General features: G+C 38.3%; 1 protein-coding gene across 1 annotated transcript; it reads right to left on the bottom strand.

Moving 5' to 3' along the window:
* Nucleotides 1–1,891: 1,891 nt before the first annotated feature.
* Nucleotides 1,892–23,799, bottom strand: FAN1 (FANCD2/FANCI-associated nuclease 1). The gene is made up of 13 exons (XM_009885757.1): nt 22,500–23,799; nt 17,594–17,734; nt 16,369–16,564; nt 14,140–14,373; nt 13,505–13,636; nt 12,304–12,412; nt 11,488–11,607; nt 8,945–9,109; nt 7,801–7,969; nt 7,041–7,144; nt 3,455–3,649; nt 2,942–3,070; nt 1,892–2,100 (listed from the first exon to the last, which is right to left on the bottom strand). Exons 1-13 carry the CDS (start codon nt 23,797–23,799, stop codon nt 1,963–1,965), a joined length of 3,132 nt encoding a protein of 1,043 aa, XP_009884059.1. The 3' UTR covers nt 1,892–1,962.
* Nucleotides 23,800–24,447: the final 648 nt, after the last annotated feature.

Raw genomic sequence — 24,447 nt, 5'->3', positions numbered from 1 at the left:
TTTTAACTTCTCTGTACAGAATACTGACGTACAAGTGTGTGTATATATGTGTGTGTATATATATCTATATGTACACATTTTCAAATTTTAATTTCTGTTCACCATTTAAAACAAGATACTGTTAATGCCATTATGGTGTTGTAGAAAAACTATCAAGAATCTTACCTTTTTTGTCTGTTTCTAGAAAAACGTGCACTATTTTGGCTGTTATTGGATGTTATATCATGACTTTTGTACTACACTGTAAAGCACGCGGGGGGAAAGATGGAACGCCGGTTGATAGGGTTAAAGTGTACCTCCAGTGTCATTAATTACTGTGAGGTACAGCGTATCGTAGACTTAGCGATCATGGTAGTACAACTTTATTCACCATTTACTGCCATGTATCAAAGAAATCTCTTTCATTCCAGAAATGCATTGAGAAGTGTGTGTTTGTGTGTATATGTATAGCCAGGCCTGCACGTGTGTTCAATGTGCACCTGCCTGCAATACCACTTTGATATGAACTGCCTTGTATTTCTGAAGAAAATGTAGCAAGCGGGGCAAAGGTTTTGGCTTACTCTCAGATGGAAAGACATTAAAACCAAAAGAATTCTAACATATATTTAAGCAAAGGACAAAATCTTAAATTTGCCTCTAAAGTAAGAGACAGAAATCTGTACCTCAAATTGCTCTAGGCAGTAGGTTTCTAACGCTGTTGCTGTGATGGTTTAGAGTTCACTATTTCTACTGAAACTAAAACCTTTGTGCCTGATGATGATTTATTGCGTAAAGTAGCAGTGCCAGGAAGATTATAAAATCCTGATGCTGAGTTGTGAATGTGAAGTAAATTAGACTAAATAAAAGTTCATACCTTTCCACAGCGAACTTCAGGCGGTTTTCTTTCACTTCCTCTAACGAAAAAAAATAGTGGGGGGTGTGTTTGTTTTTTTCCAAGAGAAGCAGGGACACTGCGCTGTAGAAAGATTAATAAAAAGGACGTGCAAATCATCTTAATTTCTCACTACATTCTACTAACGATGTCTGCTGTCTGTATGGTAAGCAGAATTTCTGCTATCAGGAAAACTTACTCAGTATGAGAATGAAGACTCCATGTTGGCTATGTGTTAAAACTGAGACAATCCCACAGAGTTTTGGTGTCCTAAAAGAGAACGCATCCTTTTGGTTCCATTTCAATTGACTAACTTATTTCTGAATGAGAACACACATCAATTTATGTGGGGCAAAACTGACTACAATGAATGATGTACTGCAAATGAGTGCAGCTATCTTGGCACTGAACAACACATGTACTACCAGAAATATTTCCCCTTTATACTGATAATACAGTATTCACAACAGAAGGAGCTGGCAAATAAATTGTCCTTTCATAGACAGCAGCACATGAAAACAGCATTTAAAAAAAAAAGTTTTATGCCTTACTCTATGCTATCATTGACCAGCTGTATTTTTTTATATTACAGTGAAAAACTGAAATAGGTAATATGAAGTGGGGACAGTCAGAGAACCATGCTGGTCCTGACAATCCTGGAAAGGTGCTAAACTTGCACCTTGCAAGGAAACTTGCACAACATAATGAACTTGGGCTACACAGACTGCAGGGAAATGATCAGGACTTGATGCACCACATTTTTTATTGTAGAGGATATTCTCAGTTGGTTCCAGTGTGACTGCAGCTGTTCCTCTTTCCCGGGCCAAGCCCCTAGATTACCTTTCATAGAATTGTGCAGAGACAACAAAGGCTTTGCTCTGAACGCAAAATGACATACAGTAAATCATACTGACAGTCTTCTCAAACTATTTTTTAGAATTATTTGTGCTAAAAATAACTACAGTAACGTTCCAAGAAGCCAGAATTTTAGAAGAAATGACTTTTAATAAGCAGCAGCCAGTAGTGTGTGTGATGCCAGATAGATAGTTTAAAAACACCCGAGTTACCCACGTGATCAAGACTTCCTAGTGTCAACTGAGGCGTTTACTCTTGCCTCCAACAGCTTGTACGTGACAAACTTCCACTGTCGCACCCAGCTTCTTCAGCTCACTCAGCCAGATGATCTGCTTGTGGGACAGGCGATCGTTGGGACCTTTCACTTCCACCAGCTGCAAAGAAATGCAGATGATTAGTAGTGTGCCTGTGGAGGAACTGAAAGATCAGTAGCTCCCACAGGCTAATACAAATGTTTGTTTATGGCCAGTATTTGCAACAAAAATAATACAGATTTGGCACAAAGGAAGGCCCAGTGGGTGCTAAATTATTAGCCCATGTTCCAAAGTTTAACTGTATGAAATTTTATGCAGTAAATACTCACCAAAACACAAGAGGCACTGGTGAATAAAGATACCACATACTCAAAAATCGATCATCCGCAACCTCTCCTGTTCCAGCTGAGACTGAGCGCAATTTACTCAGAGGTTCTACAGAAATAATTTCTGCTATTCAGCTGTGTTTTATAAGCATGTAACAAGTTGCTCCAGCAGCTGAGAGATGTCCAATAGTGTTCTAGTACCAATTCCACTACCATGCAAGACACAAGCCATGACTATTTACTCTGGTTTTGTAGCAGACACACAGACATAGTTGTTGTAGTCTCATATATTCAAGCTTTTGGTCTAAGCGGTGACGGTAGCACCCCTTGCTAACAACAGTCAGGATATGTATGACTGATTGGTAACAGATGCTTTACAGTAATTTTAATTGAAGACTTATTCTACAACAATACCTAGCCACTGCTTGCTCTTTCTTATTATACCCATAAAAGCTAATGCGGTGAAATAGCAGATAACCACCACCCACTACTTGCCATAGCTGGTGGGCAGATGAGCAGCAGGTGTAACTCCACCACAATGGGAAAATACACTTTGTATGGGCTGACAACAGGAAGGTGTTATACCTCAGGGAATGAGCATCTCAGCACGGAGTATTTCCATGATCTCCCAATACCTTAAAGTCATTAGTGCGAGTACGCCACACAACCAGGTCAGGAAGTCCCCCTCTGCAATGGCGGAGATCTTTGGAAAGTCGCCTAAAAACACCACTCAGAAACATTCCTCCAAGGCAAGAAACAAGGCTCTGTAAGAGAAGTTTTAACAGTTGGCTTTTTTTATTATTATTTCCTGTACAGCCATTTCCCAGCTCTCACAAGAACAGTCTATGGCCCATCTCAGCTTTTTGTTTAGTCACATATAACAAGATAATTAAGTAGATGTTATCTACAGAAACTTCTCTGCTGCGTGCCTGACTACTGTTGCAGAAAAAGTGACCATATCAGTGAAGAGTAACAGTACTTGGGATTAAGGAGAATTGCGCTGTAGTCCCCTTGATTCCTCCTTCTCACCACTCGCCATCAGTCTTGGCTCAGTGCGTTAGGACAAACTGAGAGCACGCTACGGCTGCATGTGATTTAACGACAAGCCTAATCAAACAGCGTGCCCATTCTGGATGACAGTTACTTACCTGAACTTGCTGGAGGGAAATAAACCGCCCCCAGCTAACTAGTGCTGCTGCTTTTCCCTCCTGAGCGGTCCAGATGTCAGCAATCAACTTTGCCAGTGTCTCTGAGGAAGCTGTATGAAGCTGCTGGAGTCTGGCCTCAATGACATCCCTCCTGTTCTCATAGAAGCTGTCAGTGTATAAATCCAGGGGGAACGTCTGTATAAAAAGGTAAATACAGCCCTGAGGAACTGCCAGCAAAGCAGCAATTCCAAGAATGACAATGCCCTACTTTATATTTTTCTTATCTCAACTACAAATTCACTCAAACACTCCGCTGATTTAACTTGAACATGTCCACCACATAAACCTCTATTATATGGGAAAAGATTTGCATATATTATTTTACCACCCAATGCCAGTGCAGCAAATGCTGGCCACATCTTAGCCTGTGCGCTGTTGGTTTTTGCCCTCTAGACAAAGGTTTCCTTTAACAGACAACAAAGAAAGAGCTACCTGCTCTCCTAACTTGCCAAGCAGTAACGTTCTAGTCAGGATCTGGGACGAGTACCAAGACTGCTCAGCTACAGTGAGCCGTGTGAGGTGGGAAGAACAAAGCAGTGATGAACCTGGGGAGTATCACGCAAGCCGCCTAAAAGCAGAGAGTCTTACGCATAATGCTGAACACATTAGTGCATAAAGTCACCACAGCAATTACTCAGTTTTGAACACAGCTGAAAAAGGCTATCGCGTAGTAGCTGAGTGCCATTCCAGTTTTTCAAAATCAAATGCAGAGCGCTTCTTAGAAAATGGCAAATTTCAGCCTTACACAAATTGCTGCTACAATCCCACAAAAATACAGCCTAGGAAAGACCGAGACTCAAGATGCGAGCTTTCAGCTCATCCTTGTTCATGCCTGAGGTTCATGATAGCTTTGCTCTGCACTAGAAAGTAAAATCTAGCTAAAAAAAAATACTTGCAAACGAGCTGTAAATACTGGGCTTGTTATAAACAGCTAAACATACATAAGGTTTTTGTTGGTTTTTTGGGTTTTTTTTCCCTGTTTTTTTAGTAGGTGTCATCTGCATGTAAGATTATATAAAAGGAAATGTATTTAGAAAGGAAAGATCTACAGTAACTGGCAGTTTGGTCTGACAAAGACTATCTGCTTTTAACAAGTGACATTCATACAATTAAGGCATCTTACAAGAATAGCAGATACTCCCCAACAAGAGTTACTTGTATGACTTCCATTTAGCAGTATGAGCATACCTTTGGAGCTACAACAGTCCGCTTCCTGTCCTGGCTATAAGCCTGCTAGTGCTCATGTCCCACCTCAAAATGCCAAAGCAAGAAGGACAACCGTATCTCAGTTCTTTCTGCAAACAGTATTCAACCCTAAATCGTTTCAAGGAATAGGCATTACTCTGCAATAAGAAGTTGCCTCTTTTCATCATTGAGTAGCTCTCCAAGGATATGATCGAGAACATACATACTTATACGCAAGTACTCATGGCTTAAGAAATTATTTTAAGACATGAATGTATACAGACTCATAATCCGTGTAAACATAAAATAAAATAACAGGTTAAAGGTCAGACCTTACACAAATTGCTGCTACAATCCCACAAAAATACAGCCTAGGAAAGACCGAGACTCAAGATGCGAGCTTTCAGCTCATCCTTGTTCATGCCTGAGGTTCATGATAGCTTTGCTCTGCACTAGAAAGTAAAATCTAGCTAAAAAAAAATACTTGCAAACGAGCTGTAAATACTGGGCTTGTTATAAACAGCTAAACATACATAAGGTTTTTGTTGGTTTTTTGGGTTTTTTTTCCCTGTTTTTTTAGTAGGTGTCATCTGCATGTAAGATTATATAAAAGGAAATGTATTTAGAAAGGAAAGATCTACAGTAACTGGCAGTTTGGTCTGACAAAGACTATCTGCTTTTAACAAGTGACATTCATACAATTAAGGCATCTTACAAGAATAGCAGATACTCCCCAACAAGAGTTACTTGTATGACTTCCATTTAGCAGTATGAGCATACCTTTGGAGCTACAACAGTCCGCTTCCTGTCCTGGCTATAAGCCTGCTAGTGCTCATGTCCCACCTCAAAATGCCAAAGCAAGAAGGACAACCGTATCTCAGTTCTTTCTGCAAACAGTATTCAACCCTAAATTTACTTGGTCAGATAAACAAAAGACAGGTACGAAAAGCCGTTTCAAGGAATAGGCATTACTCTGCAATAAGAAGTTGCCTCTTTTCATCATTGAGTAGCTCTCCAAGGATATGACCGAGAACATACATACTTATACGCAAATACTCATGGCTTAAGAAATTATTTTAAGACATGAATGTATACAGACTCATAATCCGTGTAAACATAAAATAAAATAACAGGTTAAAGGTCAGATTAGTGGGACAGACAGTGACGCGTGTATCCATAGTTTTGAGTTTAGTCCCATTGGCCTAATAAAATAATTGTACTGTTTGATTCCCTAGATTTTTACATCCTTTGCTTATGTAAGGATGGCCTTGAGGGAATATATCTCTTGCCACCAATTAAAAAGATATTTGTAGTGATGACTAATTAGGGAGACAGCCATCTCCAAAACTACCAGGTGGTTTTCAACTCAGCTGCAAGGATTTCTACATCATAATGGTGAAGAAAAATAAAGAAAAAGGGAGGCAGAGGCGGGGGCTGAGAGGGGGAAGACAAGGAAAACTTGCGTATTTCACTTCTAAAATAAGAAGAAATTTCTACCTACAGTATTTCATCCTGTTATAAACCTATCATTTCTTACAGTACAAATAAATCCAGTTAAGGAAGAGGACATTACTGACTGGTTTACCTCTTAGCCAGGGTTCCAATTAGAAGCAATGGGTTAAGGTGGAAGAAAGACAACAGTTGTCTGGCCTCTTTCTACATCATTTGAGGTGGCTTTTTACGGTTTTCTCAGCAAATGTCACTAAGTGATCAAGTTTTCTAATTGCAATTATTAAAACTGCTTCTAGCTGTAATTTGTATGATGTAAAGCATTTAGCTAAAAGCTACAAGTTCACCTGGAATCATTAATCTTAGGGTGTGGCAGGGAGTTGGTGGGTGCAGTGTTTGTTTCTCTGACAAAAAGGAAGGATAACTCCAAAAGTATAAACGCGTTGGGGTACAGGAGGTGGGGTTGTTAACAAACCTGAGTTTAAAAATGTGACCTCCCTTTAAAAGCTATTGAAAAGAAACAGACTTTTTTTTTAATCGCATGCATCATCTGCAAACGAGATGAACAATCCTGTGGTATGGCAGTATTCTTCCACTGACTATAAAGGAAATTCTGACCAGTGAGTTCAGATCTATGACATCATATGCATTTAGCCAGATGAATCCCACCCTATCTGACAGTCAATCCAGACTTACATAGCAATTAGTTACTGAGGAGCCCTCTAGTAACAGGCCCAACATAACAAATAATAAAACCAACCAAACACCAAGATCTGTCTGTAAAGTCCCTCAGCATAAAACGTTAACCTAATCCTGACTCAGATTTTAACATAGTTACAGAGTCTACAACAATGGGTAAAGAAATTAACTGAATAAAGCCTTTCAAAACTACCTGATAGGAATTTCTGAAAACGTCGGGTATGTCATCCATGAAAATGATATCCCACATTAGAATACCATACAGCGTCATAAATGTTGAGCCTTCCCCATGAATACCTAAAGGACAGAATTTAATAAAAATGGAAACATCAATTTCTACAGCAATCTCGCCTGAAGAGGTACTACCATCACCATGACTCAAACCAGAAACATGCCGAGTTCAGGTTTACACACAGCTGAAGTTAGTATATACTAACATTACAGCATCAAGTTGTAAATGCAGTTTATTACTTCCACAATTTGCTCCTACTTTCTGTTGCCAGACTAGTAGCCTTCATTTACAGCATCAGCTTAAATTACCAAAACTCAGTGGAAGTTTACCTTTCCTTAAAGGCACTCCCTAAAATGATGCTGCTAGCATTTTACCCCTAAGAAATGCAATAGCTGTTCACTGATAAGAAAGGCAAAATAAGTGCTTTTCTATAGAGACAAAGAAGATATGTTGGGTTTTTTCCTAACACATTTCAAAACCACCCCAGGTGTATCAAGGCAGCAATCAATTAAGGTCCATGAAGCAGATCAGGTGGAAAATATGTATTAGAGCACTCTGGTAAGGAAATTACATATTAGACCCGTCTGGGAAGGAAACAGAATCAGACTAAAATCTGGTCTAATGAAATGAGCTAAAACTAGTCTATTAACTAAACGGCTTAGTAAATTGGTTCTTTACTCCCACAGTTATTTTACTGTACCAAAAAAAAAAATTTAGTTACCCTGATCAAAACCATTCTGCCTGTAATGAGTTAACGCCAGCTCCTCAACCGAGCACATGACTGTGGATACATGGAAGTTTTCACCTCCTTCTTCATCACCAATATCCTCCATTAGAAATACAGATTTTCCCATTCCCATCTGAGGACACATCTTTCCTTTGATTGTAACCTGAATATATTAAAAGAACTAGTTACTTTCCAGCATTACGTTTAACAAGCTTTAGCCTAGGCAATTGAATCTCTCCTAAAACACACATTCTTCCTTTTCAGTTTTCTTAAAATAAGAACCAGACTTCTTTCCAAAAATCAACTGAAAAAAAAAACATTTAACCTGCCATTCCCATATCTTTTATAAACTGGCAAATTTTTCAGAAAAAAAAAGTCTATGAAAAATGCAGGGCAGACGGGAATGTAGTCTTTCTATATGCAGGACCAAGAAGAAAGAACACAGATGACTAAGGAGACTGATTCTGTACTGAGAAAAAGAAGGGCTGTAAGGAGATATGTGGTGACCAGGCTGAGAGAAAGCAAGACTCCGCTCCAACTTTGCCCAGATGCAATTATCTTTGCAACAGCAGTGAAAGAATGAGTTAAAAAAATCCATTCCAGTATGATGCAAGTGCATCATATTGTGTAATAGCATAGTGCATATTTAGAGCGCATAACTCCCAAATATTACTAAAAAAACTTGCATTTTTGGAGCTATTAATCTAATGCTGAAAACATGCGAAGGTTACTATTACCTTTTCTTACACACAAAAGGCTTGGCCTGAAGACACCAGCAGCAATGCAATGATTTGATCAGAGTCTTCAGACAGAAAGACTCTGAGAGTATTGCTGGTAAATTAGTGGAGTTTATAGCTGAGCGGATTCGTAACACATATTCAGTACAGCAATGCAAATTAAATCAGTGTACAGCTGACTAACTTCAGCTAAGAAGCTGACCATTTATTAAGTAAGTAGAAATATTTGTTTACAAGAGGCTTTTGTTTTAGAAACACGTTTGCATTCATTTTCCTGCAGCACAAATAAGTCAGAGGCTGGTGCACACCACACAATGGTCTCCCAGATCATTTTTTCTTATCAGAATAAAAAAGCCCTCATGAATTGTTATTTCTCAGAAACCACCAGCAACTTTACTTACATGTGTCACATCCTCCACAGTTATGACTGGCAGGTCATGAAACAGGCACCTGAACTGCTTGCAGCTTGGCGAGTCTCTAATTCGTAGGGCCCGCTGGTAGAGAGAGAGACGATGCCCAGTACGTACAAATGGGTCTGCCAGTCCCTTTCTAATGCAGTCAATGGCCTAGCAAAGAGCAAAAGGGAACACACAAGAATTTATAAAGACCTAGGCACATCTGTCTGTTCTTACTAAGCCCAAGAGACCACTTGATTTAAGGAACACAAAAATGGGAATGTAAAAAACAGCATATAAGACAGGGCCACCTTTCTCACTTATGTACTGAGGTCCTAACTAGTAAGTAATATTTTGCACTAGTAGGCTTCTGGATTCAAATTTCCACTAGTGCAGTAAAAAGAAATTACTCTCTATTTGTATGGATGAATATAAGATTAAGGAAGTGTAAATTCTACACAAGTGACCAGAAAAAAAGAGTTGGTTCTAAGGTAAATCAGTTTAGTATTTTTAAGCCAGTTTCTTAACAGTACGTAACACGGAAACAGAAGGACCAGATGAGTGGTGCAAGAAGGTACATACACATCAAATTTTAGACCAATGCACTACTGCACTGAAGAACAGCCAGGGTTAAATATGGACTCCAAAAACTAATTCAAATCATGGTTCTGACATACTCTCTTTCTGTGACTTGAGGAAGGCCCTTTGTCCTAATTTATAAATAAGGAACTGAAACTAACCCTTCCTTTGTACAACGTCTGATTCCAAATCTGGGAAAAGCTTGATATGGGGGTATGAGATGCAGAAGAGACAACTGCAGACGCTAGACAGCCTATGATATTATTTCCCTTTAACAGACTTAATAAAGGAATTAAAATGCAACACAAAATAAGAGGATTTTAATCCAAATTCTCAATAGCCTTAGTGAGGCAAGAAAGCAACACCTAGTGAAAAAAAAGCAATTCTCTGCTTATTTTGAGAAACTCTACAACTGCTACTGTTCTTGGACTTAAATCTTAACTTTTTACCTCTATTTTTCATTGCCAAATTAGTCAGGTATCATAGGTCTGTTTAATTAGACTGGTCTTCTTTGTATTTTAGTTTAAAAGTTGATTTTAGGTCTGCCCATACTTCACTGTGACCGAAACAGTCCTACAGAGTTTCACTTTCAATCATCAACAACATTTCTCCTTTGTAGGTAACAGACAGGAAAAATGGACATAATCTCCTGTGTTTACAAATCCTCAGACCAGCAGCTGCTACAACTACTACCTGCTGTTCCTTGCACAGAAAATTCACGGAACTGCAACTGAGCCCTAAAATGAGTGACAGTGGCTTCTACGCCTTGTGGCTCTTGAAAAGAAAGTCTCTGAAAAGCTGGTGCTGGCTCACAAGGAATTCAAAGGCACAACCTGTACTGCAGCTTGCAATTTTCTCTGGTTCCTTTATATTCTGCTGGAGAAATCTATCCAGAGGTGCCAGAAAGTTCTACAGAGATTTACAATAATCCTTGCACACAATCCTTGCCATTCCCATATGGTTATTTTTCTCTCATTCGGCTACATGCCAGCTAATCACTTAGGGAAACTGAAAGACCACTCATCATGTACACAGTGTTTCTAAAAGCCTGAACTGCATCATTCAGACTCGAGACTGGCAAGTTTACCCACTGCACAAATAATGTGTTTTGCTTATACAAACACCCTCCTGGTGTGTGTGTCCTACTGGAAGGGAAGAGCAAAGACAGCAAAGTTTCAGCAAAAGCTAAAATTACCTTAAAACCTCTTTTTCCCTCCTCTGTCTTCCTAAGAGAATTAAACAGACAAAGATGAACATAGCCTGTAATACAAGCTATCTAAAATAATTAATGTTATTCTTTACTAGTCTAAACCATAACTGACCACAGTTATGGTTTTTCCTGTAGGTCCGTGGAAATACTTTAAATTTGTTGTTAAAGATTGATAACCCTGCCAGAGCTGTGTACAAGTAACAGATTAGAAAGGGGGTTGTCTACTGCTTGACCCCTTACAATAGAAACCCCACACCAAAACTGGTCCAGCTACAGAAGACAAACTTCTCCTCACTGGCAACAGTTAGCCAAGGACTTAATTCCCTTAATTTCTTAGTTTGAAAACATTAACAAACTCCTTCCGATCATGCCTGTTTTTTTCATTCCAGATATGGCATCACCATGACTCAAGTTCAGAAGCGGAAGTGTTTACTGGAAGAAATATCACTGCTTCTCACAAGTTAGGCAAATTTATAAGGCAGAATAGCAAGGAAGCTGCTGCCTGATAACTCCATACAATCCTTCAGGCCAAACAGTGTTCTTCTATGCAACAGAAAAAAGCAGTCTGACCAAGGATGAGGGTACACTCACTGTTCAGTTTCTTGGGAGAAACTGGTTGCCTGACCTTGGGATTCCTACCAATAACTGCATTTTTAGGAGAGCCTACCCCGCTGTTCTTCTCATATGAAATATTTTTGCAAATGTTTTCAGACAATGACTGCAGTGTTTCCAGCTTTACAGCATGCAGGTGTGAAGATACCTTCTTAGTGTTTTTCAAGTGCTGGTGTAAATTCAGAGCTAGTCGATCCCACCATCGCCCTCTGCTGTCAGTACAATACACATCCTGAGACAGAAGAGTCTGCAGCTCCCGCACTGCTTCCTGTAGTGACAGGATTCTATCTTTAGTAATTGCGTTAAAAAAACAAGTTGAAGTTTCATTCTATAATTAGCTTGTCACTTTCCCTTCTAATTATTGGGTACTATAAAACTTTGTCTCTGCATAATTCAAACCCTGCTTTTACTCCAGCACCCAATGCATTCAGGCACAATCTTAAAAACTCTAGAACAGAGATGTTTTTATGTAAACTTAAAGATTAGCTGCCAAAAAACCCCAATATTTTTGTCCTTTATGACCTGAATACTTGTTGCCTTTTTGCAGAGGCAAAGTCTTTTTCAGAATAATCTGGTTTGCTTTAACATCTAAGTCAGAGGCCTTTGGAGATGTTAGCCCCTAAGGTGAAGAGGCAGGGATTTCATAGAAGACTTTTCTTCCAGGATTTTCTTATTTAAAAACAATAACCAAAACTAGGGAAACACAGATACCTCTAAATAATGAAACAACAATGTCTCAGCAACAGTCTTATGGTATATTACATACGGTAAATCTCCAAAGCACAAGCAAAAATCAAAACTTTCTAAAGCAGCAACAAAAAAAAGGCTCTTTTTCCTTAAAAGTAACCTGTTAAGAGAACTGTAGCAAGTCCTAATGAACATTATCACCATTTTCCAGCTACATCAGAATTGTAAATTGATGTACAACGCTACATTAAACAAGTACTTCTATTCACCACTTTACCTCATACATGTGAAGTCTCTGCAAAATTTCAACACCTTGAGAAAGGATTCTTGTATACACCCAGCCAACGGTGAAATGTCGCAGATACTCAGGTAAAACTCTGTGATAGCTGAAAGATAAGAGCAGCTCAGATCAATTTAATGATAGCAATTTAAATTCTTAAAATTCTCTTACTAAGAATACTTAAAGCATTTACAAAAAATAAATGCCTTATATATCAAAACTGAACTGAAATGAGTGTTCCAGCTGCAAAGTCAAGAACCCAAAGGTAAGAAAACAGTTTTGCTGAGGTAGCAGGTGCAAGCTGCACTTGCACAGCATATTTTGGTTTCAACAGTGGAATTATTAGTTAGTAAGTTTTGCATCAGATACAACACTGTAATTTATTACATCATGTTTTGTTACCGCCAACTTGTTCTTGTAAGTCAGAAGGTTAACTTTAGAAACACAGCTGAACAAAACAAAAAGGCTAGAACAGGCATTTCCTGCCATAAAAGACGACTAACATCTTTTGGGTAGGCACTTCTATGCTTCAAGACAGTCTTTTGAATGTCTTCTTGAAATCGAAATGGGTTTTTCCACTTTCTTCAGTGTGAAATGCAACAGACCTCCAAATGACCCTCTATGAATATTATTTTAAATCAGATGCCATGAAAATGTGTATCATTACGCCAGAAAACAAAATAATTGAAAGAAAAACTGATGAAGGACGCTTCAAAAACAATACACGCTATCAGTTCCCAGATCTTTAGTAACGTTTCCTGAATAACACCCACTTAGAAGTCTGAAGAGATGAATAACCCAGTACGTTTTCCCATAATCTCGGCAACATTCTTCTGTTCACAGTGAATTTTAAATTCTGCTTATTGCTCTTTGTCTAAAGTCATAAAAACAAACTATAACAAGGGAAAAATAAGGCTCTTGTTTTCCTGCACTGACACATAGAACAGAAATATTTTAGTGCTTTATCCACGCCTACCAATTCATTCCCAAGATTTTGTAAAAAGGCCTTTTCATATAATCACTTAAAAGCTAAACAACCAGGAAGTTCAAAGCTTTCAGCAACATTAAAGCTTCTAAATTTATCAGGCTTAAATAATATCACTTGTCTGTAAGCCTCTCTCAAAAGGAAAAGTACCAAAAGTAAGATAATAAAATTAATAGTTTCGCATGAACACTAGGCTAGTTTCCAGTTTACTACCTCAAAGAGGGGTGATTTTTCAGTTCGTTCCAGGTTTCTTTAGCACACATATATAGCTGATTAGCTTCTTCCCAGTTCCCATTTACCATTGCAGTGGCTATATCATTTGACAGATGAGCAGCAGTCGCATACCTAAGGGAAAATACCATAATAACTGTACTAGGCTTAAAAAGCATTTATAGTTAAAAGAAATCAATTCATCCATACAATACCTTTTAAACACTCCCAGTCTCCAAAGACACTGAACCATGCAGCCAGCTTTATTCTTAATCTTGTAGGATCAGCACAGTTTACACTAGCAGGTACATTATTTAAAATTACTTAAAAATTAGAAAATGTATTTTTTGTTTTCTTCGGAGTCCATTCTAATAATCATCACAGCAAATGAAGAAATAACTTTCATCACTGGATGATCATGAAGCAAATAAATACGCTATTTTAGTTCAAAATGCAAGCCACTGTGAATCACAAGTCCTACCTGGACACAAAAACGCATTTAAAATCATTGCGAAAGCGCACTTCTACCTATTTACATCTGGAGTTCTAAATGATGAATTCTTATTTGCCTACACAAGTACTGCAGTAAAGCTTTTCTAGAAATAAACAGATTTCCAAACTGCCAAAGCTCCCCCTACCTGATAAGATCTTCTCTGTCCTGGAAGACCTGTGTTTTCCTATTTACAGTGTAACTGGGGAATACCATACGCCCCATGTTTACCATAAGCACTGTGCAGAGCTGGCTTTGACCAGCACTACCAGCTTCTTCATCCTCCATTGACTCAGACAGTGAAAATAGCAGCAGAATTCGAGAAAAGACAGCCCGAGGGCCTTTACAGACCCTCACAGATTTTCCAGCCAGGTCCTTCACCCTGAAAGGACAAATAAAATTAATATAACAAATGTTTTTTCCCATCACTTATAAAAATTCAAATACACTGAATGAAGTTTGAGAAAAGTTTGTTTTCAAGCCTATTAATGTATGAACTTGATTTTCTTTGAAAGAAGCAGCTTCAGAAACTGTATAGTGCATGTAATCTCCAGTGAAAAGCCAAAGAAATGCACTAACTAATAAAACATTTCAGGGCCAAACTTCAACCTGAATAGATTTGGAACTAACTGCCCTTTGGATGCAGCCACTCCTGTCACTATGCCAGGCAGTACCAACAAGCAACAAGATGTGGTTTGCTGCTAGGGCAACGTTTACAGACCACAATTTGAGATCTCTTGTTTTAGGGTATCTCCATTAGCACATCTTCATCCAGCCTTTTCATACAAGATTTCTGTTTCCACAGGACAGCACAGATTTAGAACAGGATTTTCTCTGATTTCACAGGGTGACTAGTATTTCGCTGTCAACAACAGCAAAGGGTAAACAACATTACAAAGCTGTAAACAACATTCCCAGAATTGATGTGGCCAAGCACGTAGCTATCTGCCCCTTTTCTTGGAGTAGGGAGTAAGCCAGCACCAAGGACATTTTTGGAATGTAACTAATTTTCCCAGGTTCCTTTCCATTTCCTGAACTTTTTTTTTTCTAGCCTTCCTTTGTATAGTTTAAGCCAACATTCTGAAAACAATTTTGTTTCTGTTAGAGATATTTATACAAATTATGCATCATGCACAGTCATATAGTTCAAATAGCTGGTATCAAAGAGAAAAAATGCAATCTCAGGTGCAATCTTAGGCCTCTCTTTTGGCGTAAGGAAAGAAGACCTCACTGATTCACGTAATAATTTTTCATGGAGGGATGATTTTAAAGTTCCTTCAATACTAGGCTCATTTTAATACAAGGAATTTTGCAGATAATCACATGATAGATTTCAGGGGTGGGGGAATATTTGTCCAACAAACATAGCTATGCAAAACTTGACAAAGCTCTATATCTCTCTCATTTGAAAAAGAATACCACAGGAAAGACAAATGATGTTACCGAAGCAAATGCAGTACATAGTGGTATCTGTCAGCTTTCTACCCAACCTGCATTTTGTACAGAAAGGATTCCATAATTACTGAGTTCAATCCCTAGTTCTTCAGCCTACTACAAGCTAAGTGCTAGACATGCAACCTTTGTTTATATGCATTATTATTCTAACAGTTACTTTTTGGCGTTAGTCACTAACAGAAGTAACTGTGTAAGAAAGCTTATAAACTCTAGAACTGACTTGTACCCTAGCACCAGTACCCTGGCTATTACTTTAGTTCATATTCCTAGACTTTTTGTGGGTGTTCTAGCTACAGAGCCAGCCCTAAGCACCCAGAATATTAATGCTGTAATCACTCAGAATGACACCTTAAACCTGAATCTGGACCCCACAAGACCTGGAAGTCAAGGGCATCTGATATATGCAGCTGTGATAGCCACAGTGAAAAAAATTCTCAGGAATAAAGAACACTTTGTCAAGTAAACATTTATTTCCCTTTTAAAGTATTGCCAAAAAGGAGGTTCTATGTTAAAGTACAAAGTCAATCAAAAAAAAGGGATTATTGCTCCCCTCTAGTTCTACTAAATGAGCTCACCCAGCAAACAAACATCAGATAGTTGTTTTAATTGGCAATGACTTTCCCTGTGTCTTCCTAGATGTCTTTCTGCATTACTTTGCTTTAAATAATTCACAAATGTGTGTCTGTACAACTGAGTAACTTTGGAGAGAGATAATCATGCCCACAGCTGAAAAGCATGACATAGTTTAAAAAAAGTCTAATATTTACCGTTCTGTTTGACCCACTGTGAATCAAAATTTAACACTGCCCTTTTTTATGCATAAATTTACTAAGTGCATTCCTCTCCTCAAAAGGCATCTAGATTGAATCCTTTGAAGCGTAACTTACATTCACCTGCAAAATTTAACTATAAACAGAGTTACCTTTTCAAAATCACTGTCCCAATACCAGCCTGACTCCTGCTGAATACCGAACGTTGTTTTGCCAACCTCAGAAAATCATCCACAAGTTGCTGCTTCTGACCATTTGGGTTTGGCAAGTGAAATATCTTTGCCAATGTTTTTAGCTCAGGGGCTGAAAGTAAATCCAACCCTTCATACAGGTCTTCCAGTTCAGATTCTGAAAGTAAAATGATCCACATATATTCGTTATGCACTATACATATACATAAAAGCAACAGCTCAAAGTATAGCATATTCATATAACCTAGTAATAACCTAATGATTTAGATTCTTCAAACATGCTAGCTGGTTCAGCTTGAAATTAATTCTCTTCACAGGTCTAGTTTGAAAGAATGGAATAATCAGAAAAAAAACCCTTTGCAACTTCAAAACAAAAGCAAATACAAAGAAATTCTGCTGAGTTACAAAGAAAAATGCTGTTCAGAAAAATCTTGTCATAATGATGCATAAAATTTGCCCAATGCAAAAAAAAAAAAAAAAAAAAAAGTGCTGCCAGTGCTGCAATAGAAGAGCTGCTCGACAAGGGGGAATGAACCAGGAGTCAAGAGCGACCACAGCACTGGCAGTGTCCACACCAAACCTGGTGCAGTCCCACCATAAATGAACAGAACAGAGTAAAAGTCCTGATAACAGATGCCACTGGCAGCCCCAGAAAAGGCATGACGATGAATAAGGTCCTGGGTCAATCTAAGAGACAAGCCGGCCATAAGGCTAGAGACAAGACTGCAATTTACGTCTGAGATCCATCCACAGTACATGGTCACAGACAAGACTGGAACCAAACACCCACACGGCCGGTTGGAAGTCCAGCCAGCCAGGGGTGGACAAGGCCAGGGACAGGTTGCCTTCAAGACAGCTCAGAACAGTACGGAAGGATATTAAGAAGAGCTCCTGGACAAACGTGCAGAGGCTGCACACATCAGGGTCTGAGATGAGGCTGGTGAGGGTAAGTAGGGCCTACTGTGGCACCTATAGCCCTGACATTTATTTAGCTCTCCCTATTACCTAATTTGCACTAACTGCATTTATAGTTCACATAACACAACTCACCTACCTGAAACCTTTATTCTGCTCCTCTAATTCTCTTCTCAAGGCACAGACAAGCATGTAATGTATTAAATTCTAACATGACACAACTGCAGATTTTATTTATAGTATTTTTAAAATCTATTAATGCTGGCCATACCTGTTTGCAGAAATCTGGCTTCAGCCAGCTCTTCAATTATCGGTGACAAATCCATACTTATCTCTCCATACTCTATTTTGTTCACCTTTAACCAATTCAGCTTGCGTTGAAAAAGTCTCACATATAACTTCTGCCCACCAACTGCAAATTTTATTTAAAGCAGGGAAGGAAAAAAAATTAAATTCTAAAACATAGTACTATGCATAATCACTACCTTACATAGGAAAATTACTTTGATGCAGCTATCCTCTAAAACACCTTTTAAATCTGCCCACGTTCTAAGAGCAGACTTGGTAAAATACTAGAACTTACCTTTCCAAGTAATTATTGCTCATTAGAATCTTTAAGTTTTGTAGGTAGAAAATTATTACAATATATTTTGTAGGTAATGAAAATAGCTGCAATGAATTTTGGACATTTTTTAAAGATAAGTTCATTTTTCAAAATCTGAATATTGTGATGATAAATCGGTCTTTTTGCTTTTCTTAACAGTCATTCAATAACCAACTATTTGATGTTGGGGAACAATAGAAGCTGTAGTCTGACAGAATGATTTCATAATCATGGAATATGTCTCTGCGAAGTAGTCTTCAGATTCTTATTTTTCAAAGATGAGCTTAATTTTACTAATATATCTACTGAAAAAAAGGGAAAAAAACTACCGGTTTGATTTCTGTATGGGAAGTGCTGTCTTAAAGTACCTTTTTAAAATACTTTTAAAATACTAACAGTGATGAAATTCAACAAAAGAGCCTATTAAATCTTAACTGAAAATAGTCTAGCTATTGTTACTACATTCAGCACCCTTTTGAATACTTAATTCATACCTCATTAACTTTTAATTTTTTTATCCCTGATTGTTGCTGCTTAACTGAAACATTAATAAAAACATACACTGAAACACTACCAGCCCTGGATATATTTAAGAAACAGCAGTTAACTTGTACATGCTTGTTTAACTATTCTCCTGCCCTTAAAAGGAATTTTTCAGCATTTTTTTTAATAGAATGTTTCCAGCATCAATTCACTGAGAGAACTACAGATGCATAAGCTTGTCATTTTCTCTGTGGGGTTATAACTTCTTTGAAGACTGCCTCCAGTTTTTACAACTCTGGAAAAAGGAAAAAGGTTGACTAACACATGAACTTCCTTTCTCCAGACCATGGAAACTGACCAAACTAGGGCTGTAATCCAGCAAAGGCATGTGAGGACTACTTTCTCTCTAACAGATTTGAATGACAAATAGAAGAAAAAGGTATTGCACAAGTAATTAGTTGCTTCTTAAGCATCCTGTTCTGCAACACATATTACCTTTGAAGGTTTGAGAGATATTTTTTTTTCTTTTGTAGTTCCTACAAAAGTTTCAGGTGTATCACTGAAATAAAAAATTTGCTCTAAGTTTAAATATCAGAAAAAAGATGCAGAAGATCTTAGAATAAGTTCACCCTCTATGATTCATTGAAACGCAACAGAAAAAAATTACATTATTTTTTCTTATTTAGTTCTCTGTACCTCAGTTCCACTGGTAACTATAAATCAATGTTCCTCAGATACAGTTTTTCTGTTATATAAAAGTTGGAAGGAGGATTTCACAAAGTGTATTAAACCATGTGACTAGAACTGTGGGCTTGGATTTAAATTTTTCCAACTGCTCCACGCGGTGAAATTAAACATGGAGAATATAAAAAATATTTTTTTAAATAGTACACCTGAGTTCAGACAGATCTCATCTTGAGCACAAAGCCTGACATTGCACTGCATATTACTTGTGGAACACATTACTTCAAATGTGGAACAGATAACCCATCTATCTGAACTTTTAAAGTATTCTGTCTAAGATTTCTTGACACTAAAGACATCCATCTGCCACTTGCCCAGAATTCATTATCTATTTACTTAATGCTATCCGATCACTTCTCATAGCTGAAACACTCTGTTTTTCCTACCCTGCAAAGAGAGATTGTTTTATTTGTGACTCTAGCAGCCAGTGCAGACATGGATTTATCAACACCATTTTGCAGTAATTCATTCTGTATACTGAACTCCTGTGAGACAGGAATACTGAAATCACACTACTGAAAGAGAAACAAGCACTTCCTTTACTTTAACAGAACAAGTTGCTATTACTGATGGGTGTTGTACTTATCCAGAGAAGGGAGCGTGGAAATAAGGAAGCTGTATCCTGAACATCTTTTTTAGTGTTTGTCAAAGTAGCCAAAGCCTGCACCTAACTAAGTTTATTCCTAGATCTTCTTTGGATGTAAGTGATACGCATCTACTGCTTGCTTCAAAGAGCCAATAACAGAGTTTTGTTGCTTATACTCTCTTCTTTCTTTATATATCCCTGTTTTAACTATGACAACATAAACAAGGCATTATCAAGCTCCAAGATGGCACTGTATACACATTTAGGTGGAGAAAGTTTACTACTGTAATACTCTTATGACCTTGAGTGCACCAATAAGCTCTGCAACCCCACCCCAGCCCCCACAGGTCTGGCTGCTTGCGTTCAAGGTCAGTTCTGGTACATTGCAGCTGCGTAGGCTGGGCTCAGGCTGCTGGGGACAGCTGTGTGAGGCTTTGTCAGGGCTTCCCCCCATTCTCTCCGGAGCTGTACTTAACCTCAGGCTGTTAGCCTACATCTTGCTGACTTGGCTTCACCTTGCACCTGCCTTGTCACTATGGTCTTGCCTGAAGATCTGCCACTGCTGGAGCATGGCTGACCCCAGTACTGGCACTGGATCCACTCTGCTGTTCTTCTTTGGGCAATGTGGGCTTGTGGCCCCTGCCTGCCCTGCTGTACCCTTTGTCTCCTGGCTCAGCTTCCCATGCGGAATAGCTTGCTCTTGCTGCTCCCTGACAAGTACAGTCCTATGTTATGATCTCATCTTATTTACAATGTCCTCATAACTTATGTTAGTAGTATTATTTAATTTCTTAAATGTTTGGTGTTACTGCATAATTGTATTTGTAACAATATAATCTGTAAGAGCTTAACTGTGACCAGGTAACCACTGCAGAAATACCTGTGTAGGTTTAGAGCCCTACTTCCCCCTCTGGAGTTTCTTCACCCTTTTAGTAACCATCTCTTAAGCTGGGTTGAGTCAGCTCAGCTGACGTTTCCACTAGGGCAAATGAAGAATGTTCATATATGGTCCTTTCCAGCTGCTAAACTTTGGAAGAAGATTTTTAAATAAAAAAGACATTTCTGAGATTGTTCTACCACAGTTGAAGTAATTCCCAGAGAAACAGATATGCACTGACTCATTTTTTTTTAAGGAACTGAGACTGTGAATTAGTTATCAGGGCTACATTTCTTCCTAAGAAACTCAAGTCAACATGTTTCCATTTATGTCACTCAGTATCCTGTATTAAAAACCTTGTGATATCATATACACTAAACTAACCTCATTCTATTATTCTCCACACCTATAGAAGTTATTAGAAAAACACTTACTGAAAAACCTACTTTTGACCTTGGAAAAATTTTATATAATTGCTAATCACAAGTCATGGCCTTGATATTCTCCTTTCTAATGTCCTGTGGTGTCAATCCACAATACCATTTGGAAGTTTATAGAAACAAACATTAAAGGACTAAGTGCTCTAAACAGCTAGAACAGTTTTCTTCCACTTTGCAATAGGGAAACAGTCCAAAGACTGTTTTTTTCCAAAGAAAAAAATTAATATAATCTACAGAGAGGAAAAAAAAACCCAAACATGTAACAGTTTCACACAGGGAAATACTATTCTTTAGTGTGATAAACTTTACAGCCTGCTAAGTTAAGCCAAACTCAATGAACACAATAAATTAATAAATGCAGCCTGCTTCCAATTTTTTTTTATTTATTTTTACTAGCAGGTATGTAGGCAACTGTCACTTTCGTATGGTCAGCTCAGATGCATGAACTGAGCTCATGTGATCATATAGCTAAACATATTTTGACAGGCAGCTGTATATTACCATAGTAGCTTAAAACAATATAAATGGTTATGCCTGCAATACTCTGAGACACAAATTTTCTTGTGGAAGTTGTTACAAGCTTACTCCCATTTTGATGCTCCAAGTGTGAGGCTCAAGTGCTGGTAAAACTACTCTTAATTACAATTTAAGACATGTCATAAACATACATAAAAATTTGGAGGGTTAGTTTTAACTTATATAACTTCTGCCATGCTTTTACTGTAAAACTTGTATCAGGCAACATGTCTGCTTTGAATGTTGTCTAACTATGGAAGGCTTAAATCTCCAACATTCTGGCTCCTACTGAAATTAATGAATTAAATGTACTAAGCAACCTACAAGAAAATTACTGTTAATTAGTAACTATCATTCTAAACACTGGATAATAATCATAGGGATAACTATGGTTTCACACAAATACAAGTCATCTGTAAATGTACTGACTCAAAGCACACAAATGCCACTTCAGAAGTATTTTTTTCCCAAGGTCTATGTATCCAGCATGGGCCTCTTCATAACCCCATTTGACAGAATTCTCATACATATTAATCATCAAAAGCTTGGTGTTAACTGATACTGCCTTTCCGTGCTACGAGTTTCCTTCCTTGGAAACGCGTTTAAATGAAGCAGCAACTCCACTTAAGATTCTAAAAACTAGTATTAAAACAGTAAAAAAAGTATGCATATATACACATAATGATTCTCTCATTTCTTACAAGTCTCCATTATTTATCATTACCTTCCATTAAAGCATCATTAGGAAAGTTTACCTGAAAGAAGCCACTGAGGGATAAGTCTTCTGAGAGAAAGGAGCTTCTTCCCCTAATTTATCAAGTTAAATTGTCCATTGGTATAGCACCCTTCACATAAAACTATGTATCAGTTCTCTTTATAAGATGTAATGTGAAAATATATTAAAAAAAACCAAACAAACAAAGATACCTGATAATTTGCAGAACTTGGTTATAATGTTCATATCTTGCTCATCAAAGAGTCTGACATCATCTTCGTTCTCCAAGACTGCTCGAAGCACCATTAAAAAATTCTGGAGATAATATGGGTGATCGGGAGAGCTGGGCACAGAGCTAACCTCATTTATTTTGTCTAAAATGTCTCCAGTGGAATTTTGAAATTCCACCTTTTCCACAGTTTCTGATGAAGCATGATTCCTCTCATCCTTAAAGTCTTCGTGAACTTCCACAGGAAGTACCTGTACATCACCCTTGCTAAAGCAATTTTGCGTACCACAGTTCACTTCTGGCTTGGAAGAAGGAATAACCTGAGTGTGAGGCTGAGTCTTGACTTCCAAACTATTGGTCAGCTCTGCTGAAGTATAAATGGCTAGATGTGTTTCAAATTTATCAGGACTAAGTATCACACCTTCAGACCTACTTTCTGGTTTGGTGCTCCTTGTACCAACTGGTAACCTTTTGCCATTTATGTTATCAGTTGGTAATGATACCTGAACAATATCCACAAGGTCTTCTCCGTTACATTTGTTTGTTTCTTCTTGAAATTCAGGTTCCTCCTTTGAAAAATTTTGTTCCTGGTGCTCTCTCTGAGCAAGCTGATTGTCTTTCTGAGAACCATGCCCAGCATAAATCTCATCATCATCTCGTGCTGCAGCACTTTTGCACATACTGTGAACAGCGGGAGGTGAAGAGTGAATCTCTTTATACACGATCTGTTTTCCTCCCTGGGTACGTCTTCTGGACAGTTTAGATGACAAGCTTCCCAAAGAGACTATTTTAACTGTTTGAGCTTGTGGTTCATTGTTAACACTACAGACTGAACTATTATTGCTAAAATAAGGGCTAATCCGTTGTGCTGCACTCCCTTCTGTTTTCAATAAAGTGCTTTTGGCAGGGCTTGTTTCTAGATTTAAGAATTTTTTTGAAAAGTATGAGCTGGAATTATTGTTTGCATTTGCAGCTGGGGGACTCTCATTCCTAAAAGAGTTGAGTGTTAAATCAATGACGGCAATCTCACCAGGGTTTCTGCGACATGTTTCATCCATGTGCTCGTTTATTCCATATCTTGGCACCATTTGCCCACACATGGGACAGGTAATTTTGGCAGGGGGAACATTGTTAAAAAATGAAATAATAGAGGAGGATGCTGAAGGTATAGATGGTGTTCCTTTACCTTCCACTTTTTTTGTTGTTCCTTTTTTTGTCTTATTTCTACTGAGTGACAAACTTATTCGGGATCTTTTAACTTCTGTAGACCTAGCTTCCGCCATTACAAAACTTCAAAGCATTTACATGGCACAGGCAATTTCATTCAGGCCATGTTTCCTTATTCTGTATTACTTCAAAGAAAAAACAAAGAATTTTCTTTGCTTCGCATTTTCCATCTGTAATCCTCTAACATTCCTTCGAGAAAAAAACAAAGAAAGATATAGAATGAAAGCTCTTCTAAAGTACCAAATGCAACCAAGGTAAACAGTGGAGAAAAAAAAATAAACTCCTTAAAAGTGGAAAAGTCAAGCAATCCCGAACTGCTACAACGCAACTGTCCCTTTACCCTCTCCGGAGGCAGGCAAGGAAGCACAGTGTGACCGTCAGCCGAGCGCCGCGGCTGGCTTCATAGGAACGCTTTAAAAAATGGAAATATTATTACACACTTTGACTATTTAAACGCCACGTTCACTTGGTGATGTAAATCAAAACTTCAGATAAAATGCCATGTAAGGATATAGTCAAGTCCTCTAATTTTTGTCATCACCTTCCTTGCTATTTATAGGCATATATATTTTTGATGACAAATACCCACTTCTACAGAGCACATACAGCGCGCGCGTGTGCGTACCGAGCGCAGGCGCGGTGCCGTGCCGCGCGCTCCACCGCTGCTGTGGCGCTCTGGTACCCCGCGGGGCCGGACGCGCTCT

The sequence above is a fragment of the Charadrius vociferus genome, unplaced genomic scaffold, assembly GCF_000708025.1.
Source record: "Charadrius vociferus isolate BGI_N301 unplaced genomic scaffold, ASM70802v2 scaffold325, whole genome shotgun sequence".
NCBI lineage: Eukaryota > Metazoa > Chordata > Aves > Charadriiformes > Charadriidae > Charadrius > Charadrius vociferus.
Note: the sequence above shows the minus strand (reverse complement) of the source record. Positions and strands in the feature narration are given on the sequence as shown.